The sequence below is a fragment of the Topomyia yanbarensis genome, chromosome 2 (genome assembly GCF_030247195.1).
Source record: "Topomyia yanbarensis strain Yona2022 chromosome 2, ASM3024719v1, whole genome shotgun sequence".
Lineage (NCBI taxonomy): Eukaryota > Metazoa > Arthropoda > Insecta > Diptera > Culicidae > Topomyia > Topomyia yanbarensis.
In genome coordinates this window covers 334442841-334467224 of record NC_080671.1, presented here as the reverse complement: position 1 = coordinate 334467224, position 24384 = coordinate 334442841, and the positions used below count along the sequence as shown (strand labels likewise).

The 24384-nt window shown below is 37.6% G+C and overlaps 1 protein-coding gene across 1 annotated transcript; it reads right to left on the bottom strand.

Annotated features, from left to right (window-relative positions):
- Window positions 1-6981: 6981 nt before the first annotated feature.
- LOC131683962 (uncharacterized) lies at window positions 6982-22480 on the bottom strand. Its single transcript, XM_058966387.1, has 5 exons — window positions 22123-22480; window positions 7985-8319; window positions 7773-7919; window positions 7566-7715; window positions 6982-7513 (listed from the first exon to the last, which is right to left on the bottom strand). The coding sequence occupies exons 1-5, from the start codon at window positions 22361-22363 to the stop codon at window positions 7100-7102; spliced, it is 1287 nt and encodes a 428-aa protein (XP_058822370.1). The 5' UTR covers window positions 22364-22480; the 3' UTR covers window positions 6982-7099.
- Window positions 22481-24384: the final 1904 nt, after the last annotated feature.

The window sequence follows — 24384 nt, the reverse complement described above, 5'->3', positions numbered from 1 at the left end:
GATCAAGTTTGTACGAGACCAAATACTTCTTTCGAAATCGAAAGGCTTTCATGTCAGTTCGATTAGAATACTGGTGAATACTCGTCTGACGAAGATGTAGTACCTAACTGTCTTTTTGACACACACTTTCCAGGCTGTACGGAGCCATCATTCACGACTGCCTCTGAGTTCTTTTCTGATAGTTCTGATTCTTAGGCATTTGCTCGTAGAATTGTGACAACAAAATCGATAAAATGGGCGATTGAAAGTTTTGCTCCGTATAAGTCTCCAGAAAAAGATGGAATCACTCTAGTTCTACTTCAAAGAAGATCTGATCACTATAAGAATGTTTTGAAAAAAGTTCTTACTTGTAGTTTTGCAACAGAATACATTCCATTAGCATGGCGGTAATAATTGTAGAATTCATTCCCAAAGGTGGCTGCGTTACTTATGAGGAGGCAAAGAGCTTTGAACCAATCAGGCTGACCTCAAATCAGTTAACCGTTTAATCGACCATTTCATTCGGGATGTTAGCTTATGCGACCACCCGCTGCATGCAATGCAACATTAATATCAGCTGGGAAAGTCTACTACCACCCTGTTACACAGTTTTGTCTACAACAGTGAAAAAGCTTTTTCGCGAAAGCAATCAAGTTTAGAAGTTTTTCTTGATATTGAAGGTGCTTTTGATAACGTGTTTTTCGAATCCATTTTGGAAGCAGTATGAGATCATGGTGTACCTTCATATATCACGTTGTGCTCATCGTTAAAACAAGCAGAGACAAGTAAACTGAGTGACTATGGACGTCCTCAAGGTGATGTGCTGTCACCACTTCTATGGAACCTTGTCACCGATGGTTTGTTGAGGAAACTTAATGAGCTTAGGTTTCCGACATACGGTTTCGCCGATGGTTATCATATAGTGATGGCCGGTATTTGCATTAACATACTTTTTTATTTGATCCAACAAGCCTTATGTGTTGTTGAGCAGGTGTCTAAGCTGAAACTCAAGGGTACTCTATTGTTCCTAATCCATTGAGCTATAGTTTAAGCCGTATTTGTATGGCAATATCTATTTGGGGGTGTTGTCGTTCTGTTATCTTAATATCCTTTCGGGGGGCGTTGGTAGATCCACTCACTGTTTAAATAAAAAATAACATCCTTCCGGGGGTGCAGACTGCTCTGTTTTAATTGTTCTGTGTCCTTGTTTTGCTTACCCCTAACCTCACCATTTCCCCAACCCTTCCCATCAGGGAAATGATGAAAAGACGATATATGGCAAGGCACAAATCTCCGATCTACGTGGGGCACGTGCCATTTGAGCCAGTCGCTACTGATATCTCATCCCTAATACTGGTTAAAGAGTGCGGTCATACAGTAAATTCCCGTATGAACTGGTACTACCGTGATGTTCAAATGATGTAATATATATTAAAATGAGTGCAACATTACTTGGATTTCCAGGTCTAGATTACTTATGACTAAGCTGACCAACTCTGACGAAAAAATCCGGACACCTTTCGGCAACGAAGCGTAATCGTTCACCACGCTCAGGTTCGCATAGTATACGGATTTTTTCGACAGAGTTGGTCAGCTTTCTTACGACCAATCAAAGTAGCTTTGACGGTACTTAATGTTTCGAGGAACTCGCCTATGATAATATTACCCAGCGAATTCTTAATCGATTTTTGCAAACTATATTTCAAATGAAAGTACTCCTATTAATTGGTATTGAATTTAATTTGGTTCTGACTTTTGATTCCGAAGTCACTGGTTGGGTAGTAAGGTCACACTGGAATTTCCCATATAAACCGTTACAATGGTAATACCTCAGAGCCTAAAAATCTATTGAAATTGTTTCCAAATTCCATCGATTCGTTGGTCTAGATTACTGACTGCTTATCAAACATTCTGTGAATGTATTGTCTACTATAGATCTTTCCGGCAGTCTCGGTTTCCGGGCATATTCCACAATTAAAGTCACATCAATTCTTCGATGTTGACTGAATCAATTTTCTCAAACCAAGTCTCAAATGGAAGATATAATATGCAGTTGGATGTTGCATCACTCCCTCTTACCCATACACCTCCCCCCTTCATCAACCCCTCCCCGTTTTTCACGAAAATTACTATAACTTTGCGAATTTTCAACCGATTTATCACGAAATGGGGCGAAAATTGAAATGAAAAATAACTCTGACCAGTAATATATTGGTAACACCCAACGCTAATGTTACAGCAGTTATTGTGCGCAAATTATACACGCAAGCCAAATTATAAAAACCTGTTTTAATCCACCTAGCGGTGCAATTGTGCCTTTCTCATTAATCCAAACTACGCAAAAAAGTTGTTCCCAAGATCACGAATAAAGTGCCATGAATCCTGGAACAATCACATTTTGACATTATGCAAAAAAGAGGATGAACAAAAATCATGTGTTTTATAATTATAGTCAATTTCCCTTCAGTAACGCCCGCATAACGCTTATTTTAGTGGAACTATTTATTTTTGTTTTGTGAATTTCTGTCAAGGTTTCCGTCAAGTCATTTCTAATGCGATTTTCAGTACGCGAACTAGTTCACAACTTTATGAACATTATTCATAAAACCAAAAGTTGACTCATGATAATTTTTATAGATATAGGGGCCTTAGTTCACAAAATCAAAATATTCTAGGATATGTTCTCGTGAACTATTTTGCGAAATTCAAAATTGTATTCATGAATCCATTTAATTCTCGTGAACTAATTCATGATCTCAAATATATTAGGTACTATCCAATATCCGTACTCGAGAAATAGTTCACGAAATATAATTCATATATTGATATCTAGTGTAAATCACAATTCACGTTTATTTTTGTGAAATAGTTCACAAAATCAATAAATATTATTCATGTATTCGTGAACTGGTTCATGATGTCCAGTAAATGATTTACAATCTATTTTGCGTGCTGGTGATATTTAGAAGATATCGCTAATCATTTACAATTTCATGCAACATGATAATGAAATTTTCCGGTGAACTTTTTCATCACATATGGTGAATTATTCGTTGAATAATTTTTATTCGATGCACTGTTTTATGAAATGTCTGCTAGCGACCATAGACAGACACGAGCACTAGATATAAAAAACTATTAAGACCTCGAACATCGTTTGATTAGGTTAATGGTGATGTCTGGATAGAAAACGAAAACTGCGCTGAGAATCCCAAATATTGTGCGTGATATAATTCACAGAACAAGATATCGCGAATCAGTAACATTTTTATGATCCAGTTCATATTGTCACGTTATTCCGAGTAAAAAACCGATAGTAACCAAAAAGTAATAGATCACAATTAGGCGAAGAGAATTTACGAATACCATGCTAAAACTGTTGATATGATGAACATTAGTCATATTACTCTTCGTGTCAAATTTGTAAATAACTTCCAAAACAAAACATCACGATAACATGAACGGAAATTACGAAAATCATGACTAAGATCCTGAAATTATGAACATGAATTACGTTTTTTTATTTTTCTTATAAAGGTTTTAACATTAGGGTCATTCGCCTCTTTGTAGGGTTAGAGAAATCTCGTTATAAAAAATCTCTAACCCTATGTGCGGGGGTTGGGAATTGAACCCAGTGAGCTGCGTACAAGGCAATCGATTTACCAACTAAGCTATCTCCACCCACATGAATTACTCTATTTATGACTAAATTATTACGATAACATGAACAGCAGTCGTGACATAGATCCTGAAATCATGAACACAAATCACACAACTCGTGACAAAAATATCTAAAATCGTGACTAAGATCCTGAAATCAAGAATATGCATCATAAACTCATAACTAAAATATCACGATAACGTGAATAGAAATTGAAAAAATCCTGAAATCATGATTTTTAATCCCGTTAGTCTAACAGAAAAATGCGATAGTAAACTCATGAACAAGGTAGTACAATAACGCGATGAGAAATCACAAGAATCGCGAAAAAGCTCTTGAAATTATGAACATCATTTGACTGTCGGCTGTGTATTCCCAAATCATGAACTAGAATCACAACAAAAACTAAACATATCCAGGGAACAACAACAGTACCCTAACCAAACATTCTAATGTAACGCCATATTCGGGGCGAACTAGTTTTTGAAAACAAAAAAAGTTTCATGAATTCGAGGTTTATTATTCATAATTTCAGAAACTTGGTCATGGTTCTCGTAAATTTTTCAGTTCACGCAATCGTGACCTTTTGTTCCGTTCGTTCTCCGTGTACGATTTCATGGCTGGTTATGTTCAATATAATGGTGGAAATGTCCATTACATATTCATTTACGATTTGCACATACACACAATGGATTGACAGCCATGAACTTGAGAAGCTATGTGTCGAATCTGCAACACTTGAACCCAGCAGAGGATCCAGGCGGAGGGTTTGCGAGGTCCGGGCTGCGCCAAAAATTTTCAACTTGTTAACAAATTTAAATTAGTTTCAATTTTAAAGTAGTTTTCAAACTCAAAATCATTTCAAACCAAATTTTCACTTGTTTAACAGAACCACTAAGGAAGTTTATTTTGAAGGAACTAGGAAATTTTCTTCGTGGGGTAAATTGATGAGAAAAGATGGGTTTAGAGAATGGTGGTGTGTGATGGAGGAGGGTGGTGGTAACTCCTCACCGCATGCCCCTAACTACACCTCTGTTAAAATACAGAAAACCAATGTTTGTATGAATATGATTTATGGACTCCCAAACGGCTGGACCGATTGCCGTAAAAATTTATTCATAGTAGGCATTTGTTATGGAGCGTGTTTGCGTGCTTTGTGGAGATTATCTGCCCGCCAGATGGCGCTTCAGAACAAATTGTGTTTTCCTTCTATTTCGTTGAAAGTCGCAGCAACGCGCGATGGGTATTAGTTAGTTAGTCAAAAAAATTAGACCGGGATTAAGTTGACGATGTTCAGAGTTATTGCATAACCTTTCTATATGAGAAAGGCAAAAAAGTAAGGTGAACTTATAAACAACCATAACAAACGAACAAATTACACCTGGGCTTCTAAATTTCGAGAAACATCGATTATTAAGCTTCAAAACAAATGCTAAAAATTTGGTGCCGTTTTGCTTGAATAGAAAAAACAATATTCTGAAAAATTAGGGTGAACGTATAAATGTAGGACACACTGTATTTTCTCATGGAACCAATGTCAAAAACTTCAAGCAAAGTGGCCGGTGGTCTAAAATTGATCAAATTATATGAAATTTGGCATCTGAGCTTACTTTGCTATTTGTCACAATTTTTTGCAATGCTCTAATGCGGTTGCGAGGGTGGCCAAGGAGGTGGATTAATGAAAGGTGGAGTCGTTAGAGTAAGTGGGGGGGGGATGATACTACACCCGACTGCATATTATACCTTCCATTTGAGACCTGTTTTGAGAAAATCAGTTCTGTCATCTCCGAGTAACCGATGCGCAATTGTTGGTCACACACATGCACACAGGCATACACACATACGAATACACACGTTTTCCGTACTCAACGAAGTGAGCCGAATGGTATAAGGGTGTCGGCCAACAATTTCAAACAATTTGTAACTCATTTAAATTATTTTTGCATCCATTTATACATATATTGTTTACCGGTTTATATGGAAATTTCGTATGTAGCCGCATACTTCAACCCGTAGTACAAAAACCAGAACTCCGACTCAAAGGAAATTTAATAGCATTCAATAGGAATATTCTAGCTTTCATTTGAGACTGATTTTGTGAAAATCGAGTCAGACATTTCTGAGAAGCAGATGTGAATTCAACTCAGGAACATAACCACTTTCCCGAAGCTTCCGGTTCCGCCAAAGTTGTCCAATGTGGTCAATGTGGATTTGATTGAGCATTAGTGAGCTGAAACTATAAATCCAAACATTTTCGAACACATTTTATGAAGTTTTGCATCTTTTAGATACCATGCTGATTCCGATTTCATGCGTGGCCCCGCTCTTGAACCTGTAACTCCGGAACCGGAAGTCGGAATTAAATGAAATTCAATAGCAGCCTATGGGAAGGTTGTACCTTTCATTTAAGAATAGGTTTGAAAAAAGCAGTTCAGCCATCTCTGAGTACCGATGTGCATATTTTTGGTCACATACATACACACGCACACACACATACGCACATACGCACAGACATTTGCCTAACTCAACTAACTGAGTCGAATGGTATATGAGACTCAGCCCTCCGGGCCTCGGTTTTCAGAGTGATTGCATAGCCTTTCTATAGGAGAAAGGCAAAATAGAAAAATCGAAAATAAAAAAAAATTAGCGTAAATGTGAACGAAATGTTTTTTTCTACCTCAAAATTAAATCAATTTAGTTGAATAAATGATTGAAAACGAGTCCAAAATACTAATTGTCATATACGTAGTAAAACAATTCAACCTGTAACTCTGGAACCGGATGTCAACTAAAAATCCAATAGCAACTTATGGGAGCGCTATTGACTAATCTATGTGGAGTGGTGTTAGTGCGAGATTGAGGTTAAATCGGGTAGTTTTTTTGCCAAATGAGGTTAAATCAGATGGCGAATTGAAAACATAGCGTTATATGTATGTTGTCTATACACATTGCAACTGTGTTGGTGTCCTAGACGTCAAATAAGTCAATACCTTCCATTTGAAAATAAATTTGTGCAAATCGGTTCAGCCATCTCTGAGAAATTTGTGCGAGTTTAAATGACACACACACATACATTTTCCGATCTCAACGAACTAAATCGAATGGTATATGAATATCGGCCCTCCGGGCCTCAGTTGAAATATCGATTTTTAAAGTGATTTCATAGCCTTTCTTTGCAGAGGCAAAAAAGAAAAAGAAAACCGGACATCTTCTTGCTCCTTCTTCATCCCGCTCTATTTTTGTCTGTAGTATCATCTTTGGGTTTGCTAGTAACCAACTTTGACATATATGATTGTGGCAACATAATATAGACTGTTTCAGATCACAGAAATGCAAATATATTTGAAAACAATAATCAAATATTTATTTCACTCAATATCGTACAGGTAAATAACACATTGACTATTTTCTCGCCGTCAAGCACAGATTTGTTTTTCCCGACTTTTTACTTCGACAGCCTTATGCAAAATCCAATAATCCTCGGGAATCAAAAAGCTTCAATAGACACCTCAAATGCTCATGATATCTGGGATTGTAGTACACGTCATGTCGAAACTTCTGATTTTCTTCACTTTCACCGAAAAACCCGGCAAAGTTAGCATTCTCACTTTTCTCGGCCAGCACGATCGGCAGTATTCCATACAGACACTGCATTCCGAAGTAACCTCGTTTTAGCATCTCAATGTGGATGTCTCGCAGGCTGGGTATCACCCCTGGGTAGTCTAGTTTTTCCAGACTTTCCGCTAGGCACTTTTGATAATACTGCACCAACTCATCGAAATGGTTTGATTTCAGTTCCACCGTGGTGGATGATATAATGTAGTAGAACAAATCTTGCACCGGTGAACCATAGTATGGACCTTGGAAGTCGAGCTGTGAATGCAAATTTAATTATTATTGGTTTGCTTCATAAAGGTAAACTTACCAAAAGAGCATCCACCGGCGCCCCAGATTTGTTATAACTAAACATGTGGTTATTGGTCCAAACATCTCCGTGACAGAGTGCTACAAACCCTGAATCGTCCTTTGAAGTTGCATCGAGTAATTTCTCGTATATGCCTTGAAGGTTTTTTCTCTAAGCGAATAATATTAATGTAAGCTGATGTCTTCATTGTTAATTTCTTTTACTCACCATTTTATCGTGATATTTTTCATGTCCCGGCCATGATTCCATTGATGCAAGAAACACTGGTCCTACAACTTTCAAATACTGATCAAAGAGGGGCTTCGTTTCCGGTTGAACCATACCATTGTCATACAATGGATTAATGGGTCCATTCTGAAAGGAACCATACCAGTAAAATTTATCCTATATAAATAAAAATCAATCTAAGGCACACACACCTTCCTATAATCAACGGCACTGGCCGCATGGAACATAGCTAGTTTAGATAGGAATATTTCTACGTGCGCCATATCAGCGCCCTTCTGCCGGTCTGCTACTGTATACCCTTTGACGCATAGATCATCTAACACAATAACGTCGACATCGCCCTCAACCGTTTTCCAACAGCGTGCACCGAAACGGACTGTTGTGCCTGCGTTCGCCCAGAGCTGCTCCAAAGTAGGCAGTAATTGCTCATAGGCACACCTTTCCTTGGTAAACACACTGAAGGATTTCAACGTCGGATCGATGATCATTGCTTTGACGATAAGTTTTAAATTTTCCCTGGTACCATCTATGGATGAAGAAAGAGAAGAAAAAAGTGGTTATTAGATTATATGTAGTATAGTGATAAGCGTATAACCTAGATCTAAGAGAGGCCTAATTTTATGAATACATGTATCATCAAGGTATCAAAACCTAATAGGATATAGTGTTTTCCTTTTTTACCTGGCGCTTCACCGGTATAGTGAGAAAAAGAGATAAAATGATTACATCCAAGGGACCATTCATAAATTACGTAACGCTTAAATTTCCCAAAATTGTCTCCTCCCTCCCCCATGTAACATATTGTCATAAATTTCTCTGTCCCCCTACTACATAACAAATTCTTTGGAAGTTTTTTCTTTGGTAAAAATATGTTACGTAACGTTCTAGCTTACTCCTGCTCCTCCATATATAACAATATGTCACAATTGGTCGGACACCTGCTCCCCTAAAAGCGTTACGTAATTTATTAATCGTACCTAAGTTTGAATGAGTGTGGCACCGGCTACACCGGAGTAGTGCACCGTCAATAAAGAAAATTCCATTAGTTTGGCATACGAATACCCAGAGTCGCTGGAAAGGGTCCATTTTAACCCAAAGTATGAAATTCCATATTTACAAACAGTACATGTGTTATATATTATCTCTGTCTTCAATGCACATTAAACAGAACCTTGTATTGTGTAATAAGTTTGCTCATTTATCATTTCTAGGTAATTTGCTGGGGTTTTGAACGGCAAAGTTGAGAAAAGGGCTAGGTAGAGTGAATAACCGGTAAAGTACCAGTGTGGTTCCCCAAGTCTTCGCACGTGTTTACGAATGCCGCAAGCCGCGTAAATTTTAGTAGGTGGTTGTGTTTCAGCTGACGAACGAAAACCACGGCACACCAGTTTGAAATTTATTCTCATTCTCGAAAAACATAAAACACAATAACAATGCTAAGAGAATTGCGTTTGGATGGATTATTGATTTTTTTTGGGAGTTATCTTACGGGACTATAGAGTTGGGTTCTGGGAAGGGTTCCCTGTCAGAATCACTCACTCCAATTACAGACGAGAGGAGAAATGTCACCCACTAAAACACTACTTAAGGCCAATTGCAGCGGACCGTGATTCTGAATGTAATATGGTTTGTACGATTCAGATGTGCTGGCGTAGCGACTTCACGATCGCATGTATCATCGCGAAAACCTCGCTAGTATGTATACTCGCGAATATGAATGTGTTTGAAGAATCGCGCGGATCGTGAATCTGATACTTAGTTTTCAGTATACTGTTTAGATACTAGAGTTAGTTCTCCCATATCACTAGGTTTTCCGGGTATGTCACCATGGAATGGATGTAATCACCTTTTTTTAATTTATCCGACTGGAGGCATGGACCTAGGCTGCAAGGATCGAGGGAGGGGACATGACCGATTCACGATCGCGCGCACACGGGCGTTTGGAGCTTTGCGCTTGGGACCGCGTTTGTCAATTTATGCGTGCGAAAAACGTTCACTTAATCACCAGGCTAGTTTCATGTTTGCGAGATCACGGACGTAGGATGATCGCGGACGTAGGTGTACAGTGATGATCGCGAAGGCTCGACCGTTTGTATGTTAACGTGTTCGATTGCGTGGGCGTTCGTATGTCGCATGTGATAACGTGTAAGTAACTTCGCGTGTAATAATTTGATTTTATAGCCGTATGGCCAGTCACAGGTTCTTGTTCATTTTTGAAAAATACCACGGAACGTGAATCTTATAGTTAAATTTCAATGTGCGATTCACATGTCAGAAGAGAGTGAATTCTCACATATCACTAAATTTTAAAGGCCCACATTAAATTGCATCACGGAAAAAAAACACTATAGAAAATAGCCCATTGGGCATTTTCTTTTGAAAATATGGGTAGAAGTAGTTTAAAGTGTATTGTTTACACTGCGTTTTTATCACTGTCAGTTTTTCGAAAATTGGAAAAATGGCGTCACCCAATCGTCGCAAATTGATTTCGCGCAAACACCTGGAAAATCTTCAACTCTCTCATCGGGACATCGGAGAACAACTCGCAATCGTGCTGTCAACGGTCAGCTGTGTGATTAAACGTTACTACCAAACTCTGAGCATCGAACAGAAGTATAAATGCAGTCAGAATGGATGTTCTATTAGTGATCAGAATCACAAGCGTGTAGTGAAAGCGTTTAAGCGGAATCCCAATGCTTCGGTCAGGGATGTGGCCAAAAAGTTGAATCTATTCAAGTCTTTCGTTCATATACCCAACGACCAGGAGAGACTGCATACGAACAAAGTGCAGAAGGCTCGAAATCGTGACGAATGGCAAAATATAGTGGGAAAGCCACGGGTTCAGAAACGGTACTTCAAGATGCTGACGACACCTCATTATCTCATCATAGATGATGAGACTTACGTCATGACAGACCACCGGCAGCGTCCGGGGCTACTGTTCTTCACCGCCCAGCACAAGCTTGATGTTCCGGTGGAAGTGAGGAAGCAGAAACTTTCAAAGTTTGCCAATAAATGCATGATTTGGAAAACGATCTGCTCATATGGCAAAGGGAATGCGCCGTTTGTGAATACCGGGACTGTAAACGGGGAGGTCTACCTCAAGAAGTGTCTATAGAAGCGTCTGCTTCCTCTGTTGAAGCAACACGAGGGCCCTACGATCTTCCGACCTGATCTAGCTTCGCGTCACTATTCAAGTGTTGTCCTGCAGTGGTGCGAAGCTAACGCGGTCGCTTTCGTACCCAAGGACATTAACCGCCCCAACGCACCGGAACTAAGGCTTATCAAAAAAATACTGAACAATTATGAAACAGGCACTACGGAAACATCCCAAGGACGCCAAATCTGACGAATATGTAAAGAAAAAGGGGTTTTCGAGCAGAAAAAGCTGTAACCTGATATTATTTAGAACCTAATGAGTAAAGTTAAGCGTAAGGTTATGGTATTGAAGTTTAATGAAATAAATATGCTAAAAGCGTACTAATGGGTTATATTTATAGGTTAAAATATTCGCTCATTCTTACGACAAGCAGTTTATCACACAGCTTTTCCATCATTAGTAGGCACGGACCCAACTTTTCAACTTTCAAGAAATTGCGAGAACTTGCTGACAATGCAGTATAGAAGCGTGATAATTTAGCAGCTTCGAATCTCGTGATAAATTAAGTTCAAGAAAAACCATTAATATGTTACATTATAGAACTTATTTCCCCACATTATCGCAATATTTTCATTCTAAGGATCTGTATCTACTCATTTTTGTGAATTTTTGCGAAACCATTAGTTATTCGGCAGTTTTACATTAGGCACGAAAATATCATCTCATATTATATCGCGAAAAGATGAGATCCAATGCTGTCTTGTCGAGAAAAGATGGAGAGCAAACAATGTTACATCGTATGTTTGCTTTTTTATTGCTAGTCGAAGTAGGTGAAATATCGCCTTATTCTGTTCACGAATGCGAAAATTGTAAACTCTGGTTATATTTCATTATATGAAATTTTAAAAAAATAATTTTCAACAGCGTTTTTTCCGTGATACAATTTGATGTAGGACACCCTTTAGAAGTGCTGGATTTTTCAATGTTTGCGAGATCGTGCGCTTAGGTGTTCGTGGTTGATCGCGAAAGTGTCGAGCGTTGGTATGTTAATGTGTTTTATCGTGAAGGGCGTTTGTATGTCGCGTCTGCTAGTGTGTATGCTACTTCGTGAGTAGGGATTCAATTTTAAAACCGTTTGGTCATTCGCATCGTCACGTGTGTTCTTGAATAATCGCGTGGACCGTGAATCTGATACTTAATCACCGGGAACTCTGGACGTACCGTCATTGAACGTGTTGTCTCATATCCTTTGAGTTACTTTTTTTGGATTGATTTAACTGAATATATAAATCTAGCAGGCTGTTAGAACCCTCATCTTTCAGACATGACCGATTCATAATTGAGCGAACACGTGGGTTCAGGATTGAATCCGTGTTAGTAAATTTATAGGTGCAATTTCACGTAATAACCGGGAAGTTTTAATATCCGCGAGATCACGGGCTTGAGTACGTGTTGTTGATCGCAACTACATATTCACGTTCATGGCCAGGTTTGTATGATAGCAAAGGAAACGAGCGCTATTTTGTTTGGAATGAGAGAGATTGTGGGTATATATGAGGAAAAGAAAAATAACATGCCGAAAAATGATAAAAGGATGCAATGAGATGTAGCAGAAGCGTTAAAATTGACTAAAATTATTTTTGGATACATAAATAGGGGAACTGTGGGTAAGACAGACAGGTGGGGTAACACGGACACATGGTTATTTTAGGGATATAACATTAAAACTTCAATTGTATTGTATATGTACCTTATCATTATGGGTAACCATGAATAATGAAATACTTAGTAGGCATTGAATACTGTTAAAGGTGTACAATTTGTGCAAATATTGATAATCAGTAGTGTAGCTTCATGCGGATGTAATTTTCAAGTTTCCGATTTTAATGCTTATCGATGAAAAAACAAATTTTTCGCGGATTTTTTTCTTTTATTTCGATAAAGTAATTCTTAAGTGACATCTTTGTGGAGAATAACAGGTAAGTTGATTTATGCGTGAATAAGTACAAACGTTTAAAAATATGTGTACTGTTGGGGCAAGACGGACAGTCTTGATTTATTCTATTGATTCATCCTTATATGAATGTCTCGCGTGTAGAAACGAAGTTCTAGCAGTTAAACGTGGAGAGCCATCCAGTTAGCTGAAGTTAGCTCACATGCATTAGACTGCAGGATGTACGTTGATGTGACCGAGGCTAAATACGGAAAACCTGGGAAAGGTGCAGGTCCTATACTCTGGTGACTTTGTGCAGGTCCCATACTCTGGCTGTGTGTAATCCAGGAACTGATGTTACCAATTACGCATTTAATATATAGCTTTGCAGTTTTGTATAAGTGATTGTGACTGATCATTGGAACTGATTCTATAGCTCTCTTTATGACAACGGAAAAAACGATATTAGAAAATACATCATTTGCTTCAACTCTAAATCGAACCCCAAAACGTTAAGAACCACAATCTATTCAAAACATCCGTTAGAAATAGTAAATTTTAATATTTTGTGTTGTGCAACTACATTTCTGAAACATGTTTGTCTTACCCCCACCATATGTCCGTTTCACCCGCATTCTGTAAAAAATGGAGATATTTTTTCATTTCATAATTTTTTAAAAAATAATACTTATTGATGTTTGTAACATAATCCCTCTGGGCACTCGAAAGCCAAGATATGGAGCTGCAAGATAGAGTATTACATGTTGACAAAAACATGCTCTTACTATGTTATATTTCAGTGTTTCCCTAATATGTGTGTCTTACCCCCAGTCCCCCTAGTAGAAAAGCAAACTAATATAGGTACACAGAAAACAAACTAATGAAGTAGAAAAAAATAACAAATGCAAAATGCATTCAAACTACTTTAACTCGCCTAGGATATTAGAGAAACACATTAGAATGCCATCCAAAAAATAGTCGGACTATGCTGACCAGGAACGGATGATTTACGTGCATCGGTAAATTAATCGAATCTTCCTGAATCATTCGAATCGAATCCTCTAATTGAACGCCCGAAAAGATAACCAACGAATCCTAGGAAGGATAAAATTTCACGTAAGACATAAAACTACCCAGTGTTCCATTATATATGCCAGTTCTACATCCATTCCTTGACTCAGCTATTACATAATAATCAGACGTTTCGACAATGGAGAGTGAACCAAAGCCCCTAGTTGACCCCACATCAGCTTACATTTCCTATGCGCAGATAAACGTACGGCTAGCACATAACACTTGTACGTTAGTACTGGAAAAACTACAATTATTGCTGCAAACACCATCACTAATAGGCATCTACTTCTTTATTTCGTTACGGTTCAACTGAGAAATGAAATCCTCATGAAAATAAATCAGTAGTACTTTGCCAAAGTCCCGAAAACATTGATGGATTCTCTCGAAGGCTGCGCATAAAGCAGCTAAGAAAACTGTTCCCCCCGTCCCCAAAGACGGCCGCTCAACGAGACAGCCTAAGCCGAACCTTAATGGTTGATCGTTAGTTTGGGCAGGTGCAAAGTATGAAAAAACACAAAACATAAAAAAAGGTCCAATAAGCCCTCTCGGTCTCCTCGATGCACTACTTGATGGTTGATGGTGTTTACGATACCTTGGGGAGGGATTGAAAAATAACTGTCAAATGTTATATCCATACCAAAAATAATATTCAACGCCATTATAAAATCTTAAATTTCAGAACTTAATTCAAGACGGTAGCGTACCACGTTCCTGATGTGATGAAACTGGATATAATATGGCTTCAGAAATGTCATATTTCAATAAACATTCCACTGCGCCAACAGATAGTTTTGAAATCAATTCATACCGTGTTGTCAAATCCCTTCAGATGATTTAGAATCAGGATGATTCTTTTTCAAGCCTCGCGTTTCTTGCTGCAGGGTTAGGAATATCGACTCATAGTTTATCTTTGCTTTTGACATTAATCTATTTTAACCGAAACTGAAATCAGCAACTGAAGAATATTCTACTTGTGATCGATATATTAATCCAAGAATGTTCATCGAAATATTTTTTGAAACAAATAAAGATTGGGTCGCTCTTTTCCTTTAAAGTTTTCATGACGCCAGTAGTGCTGATATTCTGTACGATTTTATGCGAATATTCTCATCGCGGGAACCCTAAAATCTCTGGTCCCAGTGTGCCCATGCGTAAAAACGGTACTGACTCCTGCTTACGAAAAAGTTAGCGCGCTATCGTCGTTATGGAATCCGCAAAGGAAAAGCATTTGGTGCAGATATGTTATACTATTACTGCATAAATATATGCAGTATTCTAAGTAATACTAGAAACATGAAATTTATAAATTGATATATTGCCTTAAAGTTATTTAAATAATCAAAAACAATAAATTTCCATTACTATCACAACTATACCTGCTATCCAGGGCCGCAGAGAGAAAATACGGGCCCGGGGGGTCCAACATACGGGCCCCCACCACTGTGTATTGCCTGAGTACAAAAAAGTTAATGTTTTAAATCCATTAGAGTTCACTTATTTTATATATAGTACACTGAAATTTTATATTTATGTCCAGTTTTTTGCTCTAGTTGTTTGTAGTGCTAATGAAGGAAAAAACGTAGAGCTTTTCATACTTTGGGAGTTTTTTAATACCTCTTCGACAGTTTTGGTGACTTTGAAATGCGCCATTTTTGTCAATAGTATTTTTAAAAGTAAGGAGTAAGATTAAAAATGTTATGATTACAAAAATTAAAAATATTATCTAAATGTCGATCAACGGCAAAACAAATAAATAAACAATAGTAAAACTAAATATTAAAAGAATGTACAAAAAAGCTAAAAACAACGAAATCAACCAAATAAACAAATTAATGCCAATTGTCAAAAAATGTTTAATCAAGAAAAACCAAAACAGAACCTATAAAAATAAAATAGGAAACTAGGAAAACATAATGCAAAGATCAAAGAAGTCGAACATTATTGAACAAATGGTGAAAATAATTAAAATACGATAGGAAAGTAGGAAAAATTTTAAGAATCAATGAAAATGAAAAAAAAAACTACTAAAAAGAATACAGACCATAATTTGAAAAATTTATAAAGCTGACAAATTCGATAAATCAAGAATAATAAAACTTATTTAACATTAAAAACAAGACATATATAAAGTAACAGAAAAAGTAAATAAAACGTTAAGAATGCATAAAATTAGAGGAGTATATATAAAAAACCTGTTTTAATCCACCTAGCGGTGCAATTGTGCCTTTCTCTAAACTATAGCATGGAGGCTTTTTATGTTCAACATAGTTGTGGAAATGCCCATTACATTCTTAGTACACTTTGCATTTATACACAATGGCTTGCCAGCCACGAACTTGATGAGCTACGTGTCGACGGTGAAACACTTGAAACAAAAAAATATCGTACTTCATTAGCCTAATCAGTATTAGATCAATGTTATCTGCTTGCTAACTCATTTTGTCATGCGGGGGTGGGTATGTGAGGAGGGGGGAAAGTTCCATGAACGAACGACTCCCCAGCTTAAATTGGTATGCTTTGTGATATAGTGGTGGTTTAAAGATGATGGGGTTGAAGGGGAGGGGTATGAGGGCTGAGACGTGATTTAAGGAGATTTTTAAGGGAGGGGAGTGAACGGTAGAGGGGGGGGGGGGGTGTTACCCCTCTTCTTAAACCATCAACTACGCCCCTTTTGAAATCCAGAAGCCTTATGCGAGTCAAAAAATTGATGGGATTAGGTTGACGTTTTTCAGAGTAATTGCATAACCTTTCTATATGAGAAAGGCAAAAATGTGCCGAAATCCAAAAAAGTGAATCGTCGTCAAATTTTTTTTCGAGTTTGCATCAAATCTCGACGTTTCATGCACCTTGAAGACATTTAGCATCAAAAATAAAAATTCTATTTTTAATTTTTCCTATAGTTTATATGAGAAATTTCTGTGTGGCCGCACTCTTAATTCCGTAATTCCGGAACCAGAATTCCGCTCGATCCAAAATTCAATAGCAGCCGATGGGAAGGTTGCACCTTTCATTTGAGACTAAGTTTGGGCAAATCGGTCCAGCCATCTCTGAGAAAAATGAGTGACATTATTTGACACATTCGCACATACATACACATACACACACAGACACACACACATACAGACTTTTTCCGATCTCGACGAACTGAGTCGAATGGGATATGACACTCGGCCCTCCGGGCCGGGATTAGGTTGACGTATTTCAGAGTGATTGCATAACCTTTCTATATGAGAAAGGCAAAACAAGAATAAAATAACCATAGAAAAATTTATCAAAATTGACGAACCGGAAAATTTTGAAAACTGGAAAACTGGAATGATGAAAAGACGAAAAAGTAAAGGAAATTGAAAGTATTGAACAAAAACGGAGCAAACAGACCAAATGGAAAACAAAAAATAGTGGAAAAAAGCCAACATGGTATACTATAGAAATACACAAAATGGAGAAATTAACACGAAGAAAATGAATAAAATGGATTAAATTATTTAAAGAATAGAAAAAAACACTAGAAATGCAATTTGAAAAAAAAAATAAAAAAAATTCAAAGTAAACGTATAGGAAAATGGTCAACATAAAAAGAAAGACAAAACTACGATAAACGGAAAGCTAAAAGCTAGAAAATAAGGAAGAAAATACGAGAAGGTAAAACATTAAACAATAAGACAAAATTAGAATGAATTTAAATAAGTAAAAAACCGATGTGGCAACCCTAAGCAGGGTTTTTTCTTTCAATAATTACTTTCGATACTAATCCAACACTTTCGCAGACAGGAAATTCTATTGAATTTTCAATATTGGAGAAATTTGAAGACAACTTCATGACTTCTAATTAAACCATTTAATTGTTTAACCCTTACAAGTCTGATCATATATTTAAATTTTTGGATTAATCTCGAATTATTTTAGTATATCAAGAGTTTTTGATGACTCAAATATTTTTGTTTCGATCATAGACATTTTAATCTTAAGGTCATTCGCTTCTTCATTCAGGCTAGGAATTTTCCTATAAAAATCTCTATTCCTGTGTGCGGGGTTGGGATTCGAACCCAGGTGAGCTGCGTACATGGCATTCGATGTACAAATTCCGCTATGCCCGCTCGAGTCTGATCTTGTTACGACGTGAGAAATAGGTTTGTATAAACATAGTTGATATCAAATATGCAGTAGTTTAGAATTTTCGCTATTCTAGTTACCTCATACACAAGATATTGAATTCTTAGTTGCATGCTCAAATACAATTTTAGTCTGTTAAAAATCCGGGCCCCCTTCAAAACTCCGGGCCCGGGGGGAAACACCCCGGTCCCCCCCCCTCTCGGCGGCCCTGCTGCTATCACAACTATTGGGTCAAATGCCCTATGAATGTGAAATGTATTCTGTTTTCAGGATATACACGTTCAAACATTATTGGCGGAAGCTGCAGAAATAGTATGGACCCGGTTGTCGGACCTCGTTCTCGATATCAACCAGTGTCTAGTTTATCAGAAAATAACACCGATGCTGCTATTAGGGACGTACTGGATGCAATGATTTTCGACAAGGGATGTCCTAGAAGCTCTATTGCAACCATTGCTTATAATTACAATAAGTACCGTAAAAGGAGCATTACAATTTGATGACCTCTTTCAAGTACATAACGGCTTCTATCAGATGCAGGAACTGAAACTGTGAACCAAAAAAACTCAAAAGAAATAAGGTTGTGCTGTCAACAACAGTGTTGCGAAGGATGTCCATCAGGCGCCGATGAATTATTTCACCAGCGGTTATGATCGCAAACAAATTAATGCTGTTTTTATTTTTAAACTCGAGTCGCTCCAGGTTAGCTCTAATGTTTACAAAATCCATATAAAACCAATTGTATCGAGCGAACTATGATCCAAAACCGAAAACAGCATAAGACTTTTAAGTAACTCATTGATTATCTTTGGTTTTTCAAATATTTAATGGGCAACTACATAATTCTGGCTATTGATATTTCAAAGAATTTCATAAAATTAGAAAAGCAGTTTTTAAGGGCATTGGGTTACCCTATCTCAAATTAACAAAATGCTGAACCACTCTGCATACAACTTAGAGATACAACGGACCTTGGCGTATTTAATTTGTATTTGGTTTCAGTTTCATCGCCTGGTTCGATTACTTGTAAGCATTCTCTTAAACGGTTCTATCACATTCGCCCGAATGACATTCGCCCGAAAGTCATTTACCCGAATGACGTTCGCCCGAAAACCATTTACCAGAATGGACCATTTACCCGAATGTCATTAACCCGAATGGACCATTTACCCGAATGCCATAAACCCGAATGGACCACTCGCCCGAATGTCATTAACCCGAATACCACATTCACTCAAGCATAATATAAAATCGGTAATTGTCTAGTTTAGTGACTTTAGTGATAGAAGTCCGACTTTAATGCGGTTTTTTGCCAAAAGGATGTATTTTAACCTAAATAAACCAAATCCGAACGGGAAATGTGAAATCTTTAACCAAAGTTTGATAAACTGAACAATAACAAGTGAGCTTTTACTGCGGAGCTAGTGTGATGCGGCTTGGCCGCATATCCGAGGCCAAGGATCCGAAGCGGCGCAAAGCCGTTGAGGTTCCGTTGGACGAGGCGTTGATCCTACCGTCGCCGGAGTTATAAGCAAACCTGTGATCCTCTTGTTTGCCCGGTTTACTCAAACATAGGGGCAATAGCTAGTTTGAAGCCGACGGAGCGGCAGCGAAGTCGGACAGTGCACCAGAAAGCGATGTGGCGTAGCCACATTAGTCAACCATACACTGACCAATGTGGCTATGTGACATCGCTTTTAGGTGTTCTATCTGACGCCACAAACTGATGCAAACTGATGCATATAGTACGCAGTTGTCAGATCGAGCGGTAAAATCTTAAACCGGACAAAATAATAAGAAATCTTTCGGAAACACCATCGATCGAGGTAAATATATATTAAGATGTTCCGTTAACGAATTGAATCAATTAAATTAGTAATTATGTCTTGCATGGTGGAAGTCCATTTGGCACAACACCGTTAGTAAATAGTAGCTCATAAATGTTATGTAGCGAAGCTAGTGTGATGCGGCTTTGCCACAATTACCGAGGTCGAGGAACCGAGGCGGAGGTCCCTACTCGGCAAACCTGTGATCCATTGGTATGCTTGGTTTACTAAAATATAGGGGTTGATTCATTCTTTAAATATGAGCAGTTCTTTGAGTTTGTATACCAAATAGCGCTCGCAATCAAACCTGTGATCCACTCGTTTGCCCGGTTTACTCACACTTAGGGTTTGATTCCTTCTTTTAAACATGAGCAGCTATTTTCCCACAATTAGGGGTTGATTGCTTCTTTCAAACATGACAAATCCTTGGATCTGCATGCCAAATAAGTTTGCAAAGAAACTGTTGATCCACTCGTCTGCCCGGTATACTCAAACATAAGGGTTGATTCCTTCTTTCAAAACAAGAGCAATTTCTTGAATCTATATACCAAATAGCTCTCTACGTAATATTGGATTTCGAGACAGGATGATTCTTTCACCTAATTCACGGATGATTCTTCCATCTAAAACAAAGTTTTTTTTCAGAAAAATAAAACAACTTGGTCGTCAGACAAAATATTCGGAAGATATTTATACAACTAATTTACAAACAAGTTATTGCCTTGGATTTCTTGCCCCATCAAGGTATTCCAATGGCACTGGAAAAATTGAGGAAAAGTTGTCCAAAGGCTCTCGACGATTTTTTGGATTATATTAGTAAAAATTGTATTTTTGGTAGGAAGGAAACTAATCAAAAAGTTTCTCGATAACCCTTCTTTGCCCCCCGCTTCGTGGTCAGTTTTCGAAAATGTATCGACAAAGATTCCTAGAACCACCAATAATGTGGAAGACTAGCACAATAAATGGAACGGTTTGTTAAGCCGTGGAAATTCTATGGTGTGTTGAAGCAGTTGCAGCTTGAAGAGAAAAACCCTAGTACGTATGTTTTACGTACACTACACCAACAGCTAAAAAGTCTAAAAAGAACTCACGAAAGGACCTAAAACTGGAAACCCTAGTTAAATCATACAAACCAGGTGATTGAATTAACTATTTGACCGGTATAGCTTTAGTGTTAATTTCTTCATAGCATCATATGTAATAAAATTTGTATTTCATCTTAATAAATTATTTTTTTTTGGATTGACATTTCGATGTTTTTCGGGTATATTGAAGTCGGGCGAATGACATTCGGGTTTATGTTGCATTCGGGCGAATGTCTTTCGGATGTTCGTGGCATTCGGGTGAACGACATTCGGGTTTATGTGACATTCGGGCAAATGAGCGATCGAAAATAAAAGTCGCAAGGATAGTACATGCTTCGCAAAACCCGTTTCAAAGATATTAGAATACAAAAATCGGAAATAAACTTCAATCATTAAAATCGGACAGAAATTCTTCAGTATAAAAATCGTTTAAAAAGTTCTCACCCGTAAAACTCGGCAAGAATGAACCTCCAGTATAAAAACCGGTTAAAAATAAATAATTCGCTCGTAGGAGCATCCGTATATCTTGATGTTCAAGATTAAAAGTCGGCTAACAAAAACTACTTTGTAAGAATCGGATATATTATTTTCCGGTTTTTTCACTGAAGGTTTTTTTATCCGACTCTTACAAACGAAAGTCCCAGTCCGATTTTTATGCTTGAAGTTTATATCCGGGTTTTATATTCTAATATATTTGAAACGGGTTTTACGAAGCATGTTCTATCCTTGCGACTTTTATTTTCGGTCGCTCAAATGTCCTTCGGGTAAATGGCTTTCGGGCGAATGTCATTCGGGCGAACGTGACAGAATCCTATATCCATTTTTTTTATTTATGTTGCACCAACGAGTAATATTATATTTGGCGTTTGTCAAAAGATAACCTTTAATTTGATTCTACAAGCTCGAATATCATTCTTTAGTTTTGGCGTAGCCCCCAATGACGGTACTTTTCTTGCACGCATCGAGTTTCTTCACAAATTGCTGAAAGTTTACAGTAACATTGACACTAACTTCCAAATCTTTGTTCAAACCAGATACGTGTTGACCACAGCTTTTTTCAAATCGGTGTTATAACTATTTTGACCTTCCGGATCTGCAAACTAAACAAGGTTCATTTCGATCAATCATGCAAAAATGCCAATCACACGCTGTATCCGCAATCATAATAAACAATTGAAAATAATAACGATCACTTCACCTTCGCACACGGCCTCCACATCAGCACGATACAGCATTGAGGTATAATTCTCGCCAGCTCCGCCCGTTGGAACTATGGCATTGATGTTAACCTTAAACTTGCCCTGCTCCAGCTGGAAATTGGTCACGAAGATGTCTTCGAAGAACTTCTCATCCAACCAGGCGGGAATCTTCAACGCATCTTGTTTCACTTCCGAACCGTTAACTATCTTATCTTCTGCGCTTGATTGTTGAGAATTCATTTTAGCTATATTTTGTTTGTCTAACCGATAGAACACTGAGTGGCTATTGAAGTATGAATATTGTACGAATATTCACGCGAGCAACTTCACAAATAAAACGTCCAACCGAATGGAGAACCCGCGGGCAACTGATTGACTGATTACTACACTAGGCGACGTTTTTGTAATATATTCATTTAAAGTTTTATCTCACACTCGGTCCCAAATATACAACAAAAAGGAACGATAATATAATTACACATGGCTGTAGTCGTGTGAGGGTAAATTGACCATCTCTTGAATAGCTTCCCTGCGATAGTTGGAAACGAATGACGTAATCCGTTATTCACAATCAGTTTTTTGTACGCTGATGAGAATTCACGTTTATGCTTGGTCACTCTGAATTCGTCTTGTTTTGGTTTATAATCGAACTTTTGACTGAAGTCGTACACAAAAAATAAGCCCAATGTCATTGCTCATGACACAGGTTAAGCTTTTTACCCAAAACATTCTAACGGATAATTCAATTTCGAATGTTAAAATTGAAACAGTCTTTCTTAGAAATAAACTGATATCGTTTAAAACGGAAAAAGAATTCAAATTTTCAATTCAAATTCAAGTTTTTGGACCCGAAACCCGGACCCGACCCGAACCTGACGGGTTTCTGGTCGAGTTCGTGTTCTGTAAATTTAAGCTTCTCGGGTTCGGGTCTGGTTCCGCGATTTTAAATTTGAAATTCTCGGGTTCGGGTCGGGTCCGGGTTTTTGAAATTTTGGACTTTCGGGCTCGGGTCGGGTTTTTCAAATTACAAATTATCGGGGTCGGGTCGGGTTCGGGTTTTGTACAAAACAACCCATCTATTTCACGACATTGTTTGCGTCTATACACAAAACGCAGTTTTTTTTTATAGTAGTGAATTATACTTCGTAATACGAAGGGATGACACATATAACCTACCAAATGTTAGCAGCTCTGAATCGCTAGAATTCGTCGTATTTTCTGGTGCTCAAATATTGTATGTTTTCATTCTTGCATAAAATTCCGTCTCTTCAGATTCGCAAACTGCTTGAATTATTTAATTTTTTAAACGAACATTCATGAAAGAGCATTCAACAATACGTGTTTCACATCTAAAATCTCTGCGATTTATTTTTCATGATAATTAGTAATAAACCAAGTCAACAGGAATTTATTGGAAAATATCGGTTCAACTTTCTATAATGGAATATAAATTTCGACAAGTACTTTAAAACCGATACTTAGGCCGCGGCGACTTTTTCTCTACGTAAACGGTTTTGTGGGGTACATTCGTACCCCACAACTAAAATCGCTCTAGTATGTCTAATTTTTATTAAATTTATAATTAAATTGGATTGTTTTATTCTAAAATCATTCGTAAAGTAACCTGTTTAAAAATATTCGTGTTTTGACAATTTTTTAACTGTGTTTATGTTTATTACCTTCACCAACAAGCCCCTTGGCCCCAATGGTGGTTGCTTAAACTAATTACATTTTAAAATTGACAACATTTTCGCTTTTATAGCATTCCGCGTCCGGTTGAAGTCAAAGGCCGTCGCCACATTGTTAAAAATTTAATTATGTAATATTTCATTTCGTATAGAACAAGTCTTTAAAATACGTCAAAATTCCCTTTTTTCTTCATATTGTTATAACTCCGGCAGTTTCAAATCGATTTTGACCATTCATACGACGTTGTAAAGCTTATTAAATTTCCTTTTGAACATTTTTTTTTCGAAAGCCGGTCGACAAATATATTTATTCCGATGCTTTTTTGAAAACCAAACGCGAATACAAACGTTAAAAATACAGCAATATGCAGTAACAGAGATGAAACAGGAAGGCGTCGAAGGAATAGGTAGAGCCGGTGCATTGGACGTGTATATAAAGTATGTTCCAGAGCCTGGGCTGCAGAAGATAACGAATCGAATGATGCGTCTTGCATACTATATACAAATCATATTCACGAATGCGTTTTGACTCTTTCATCCGCAAAAGCGAAAATTACGATACCGATCCATTTG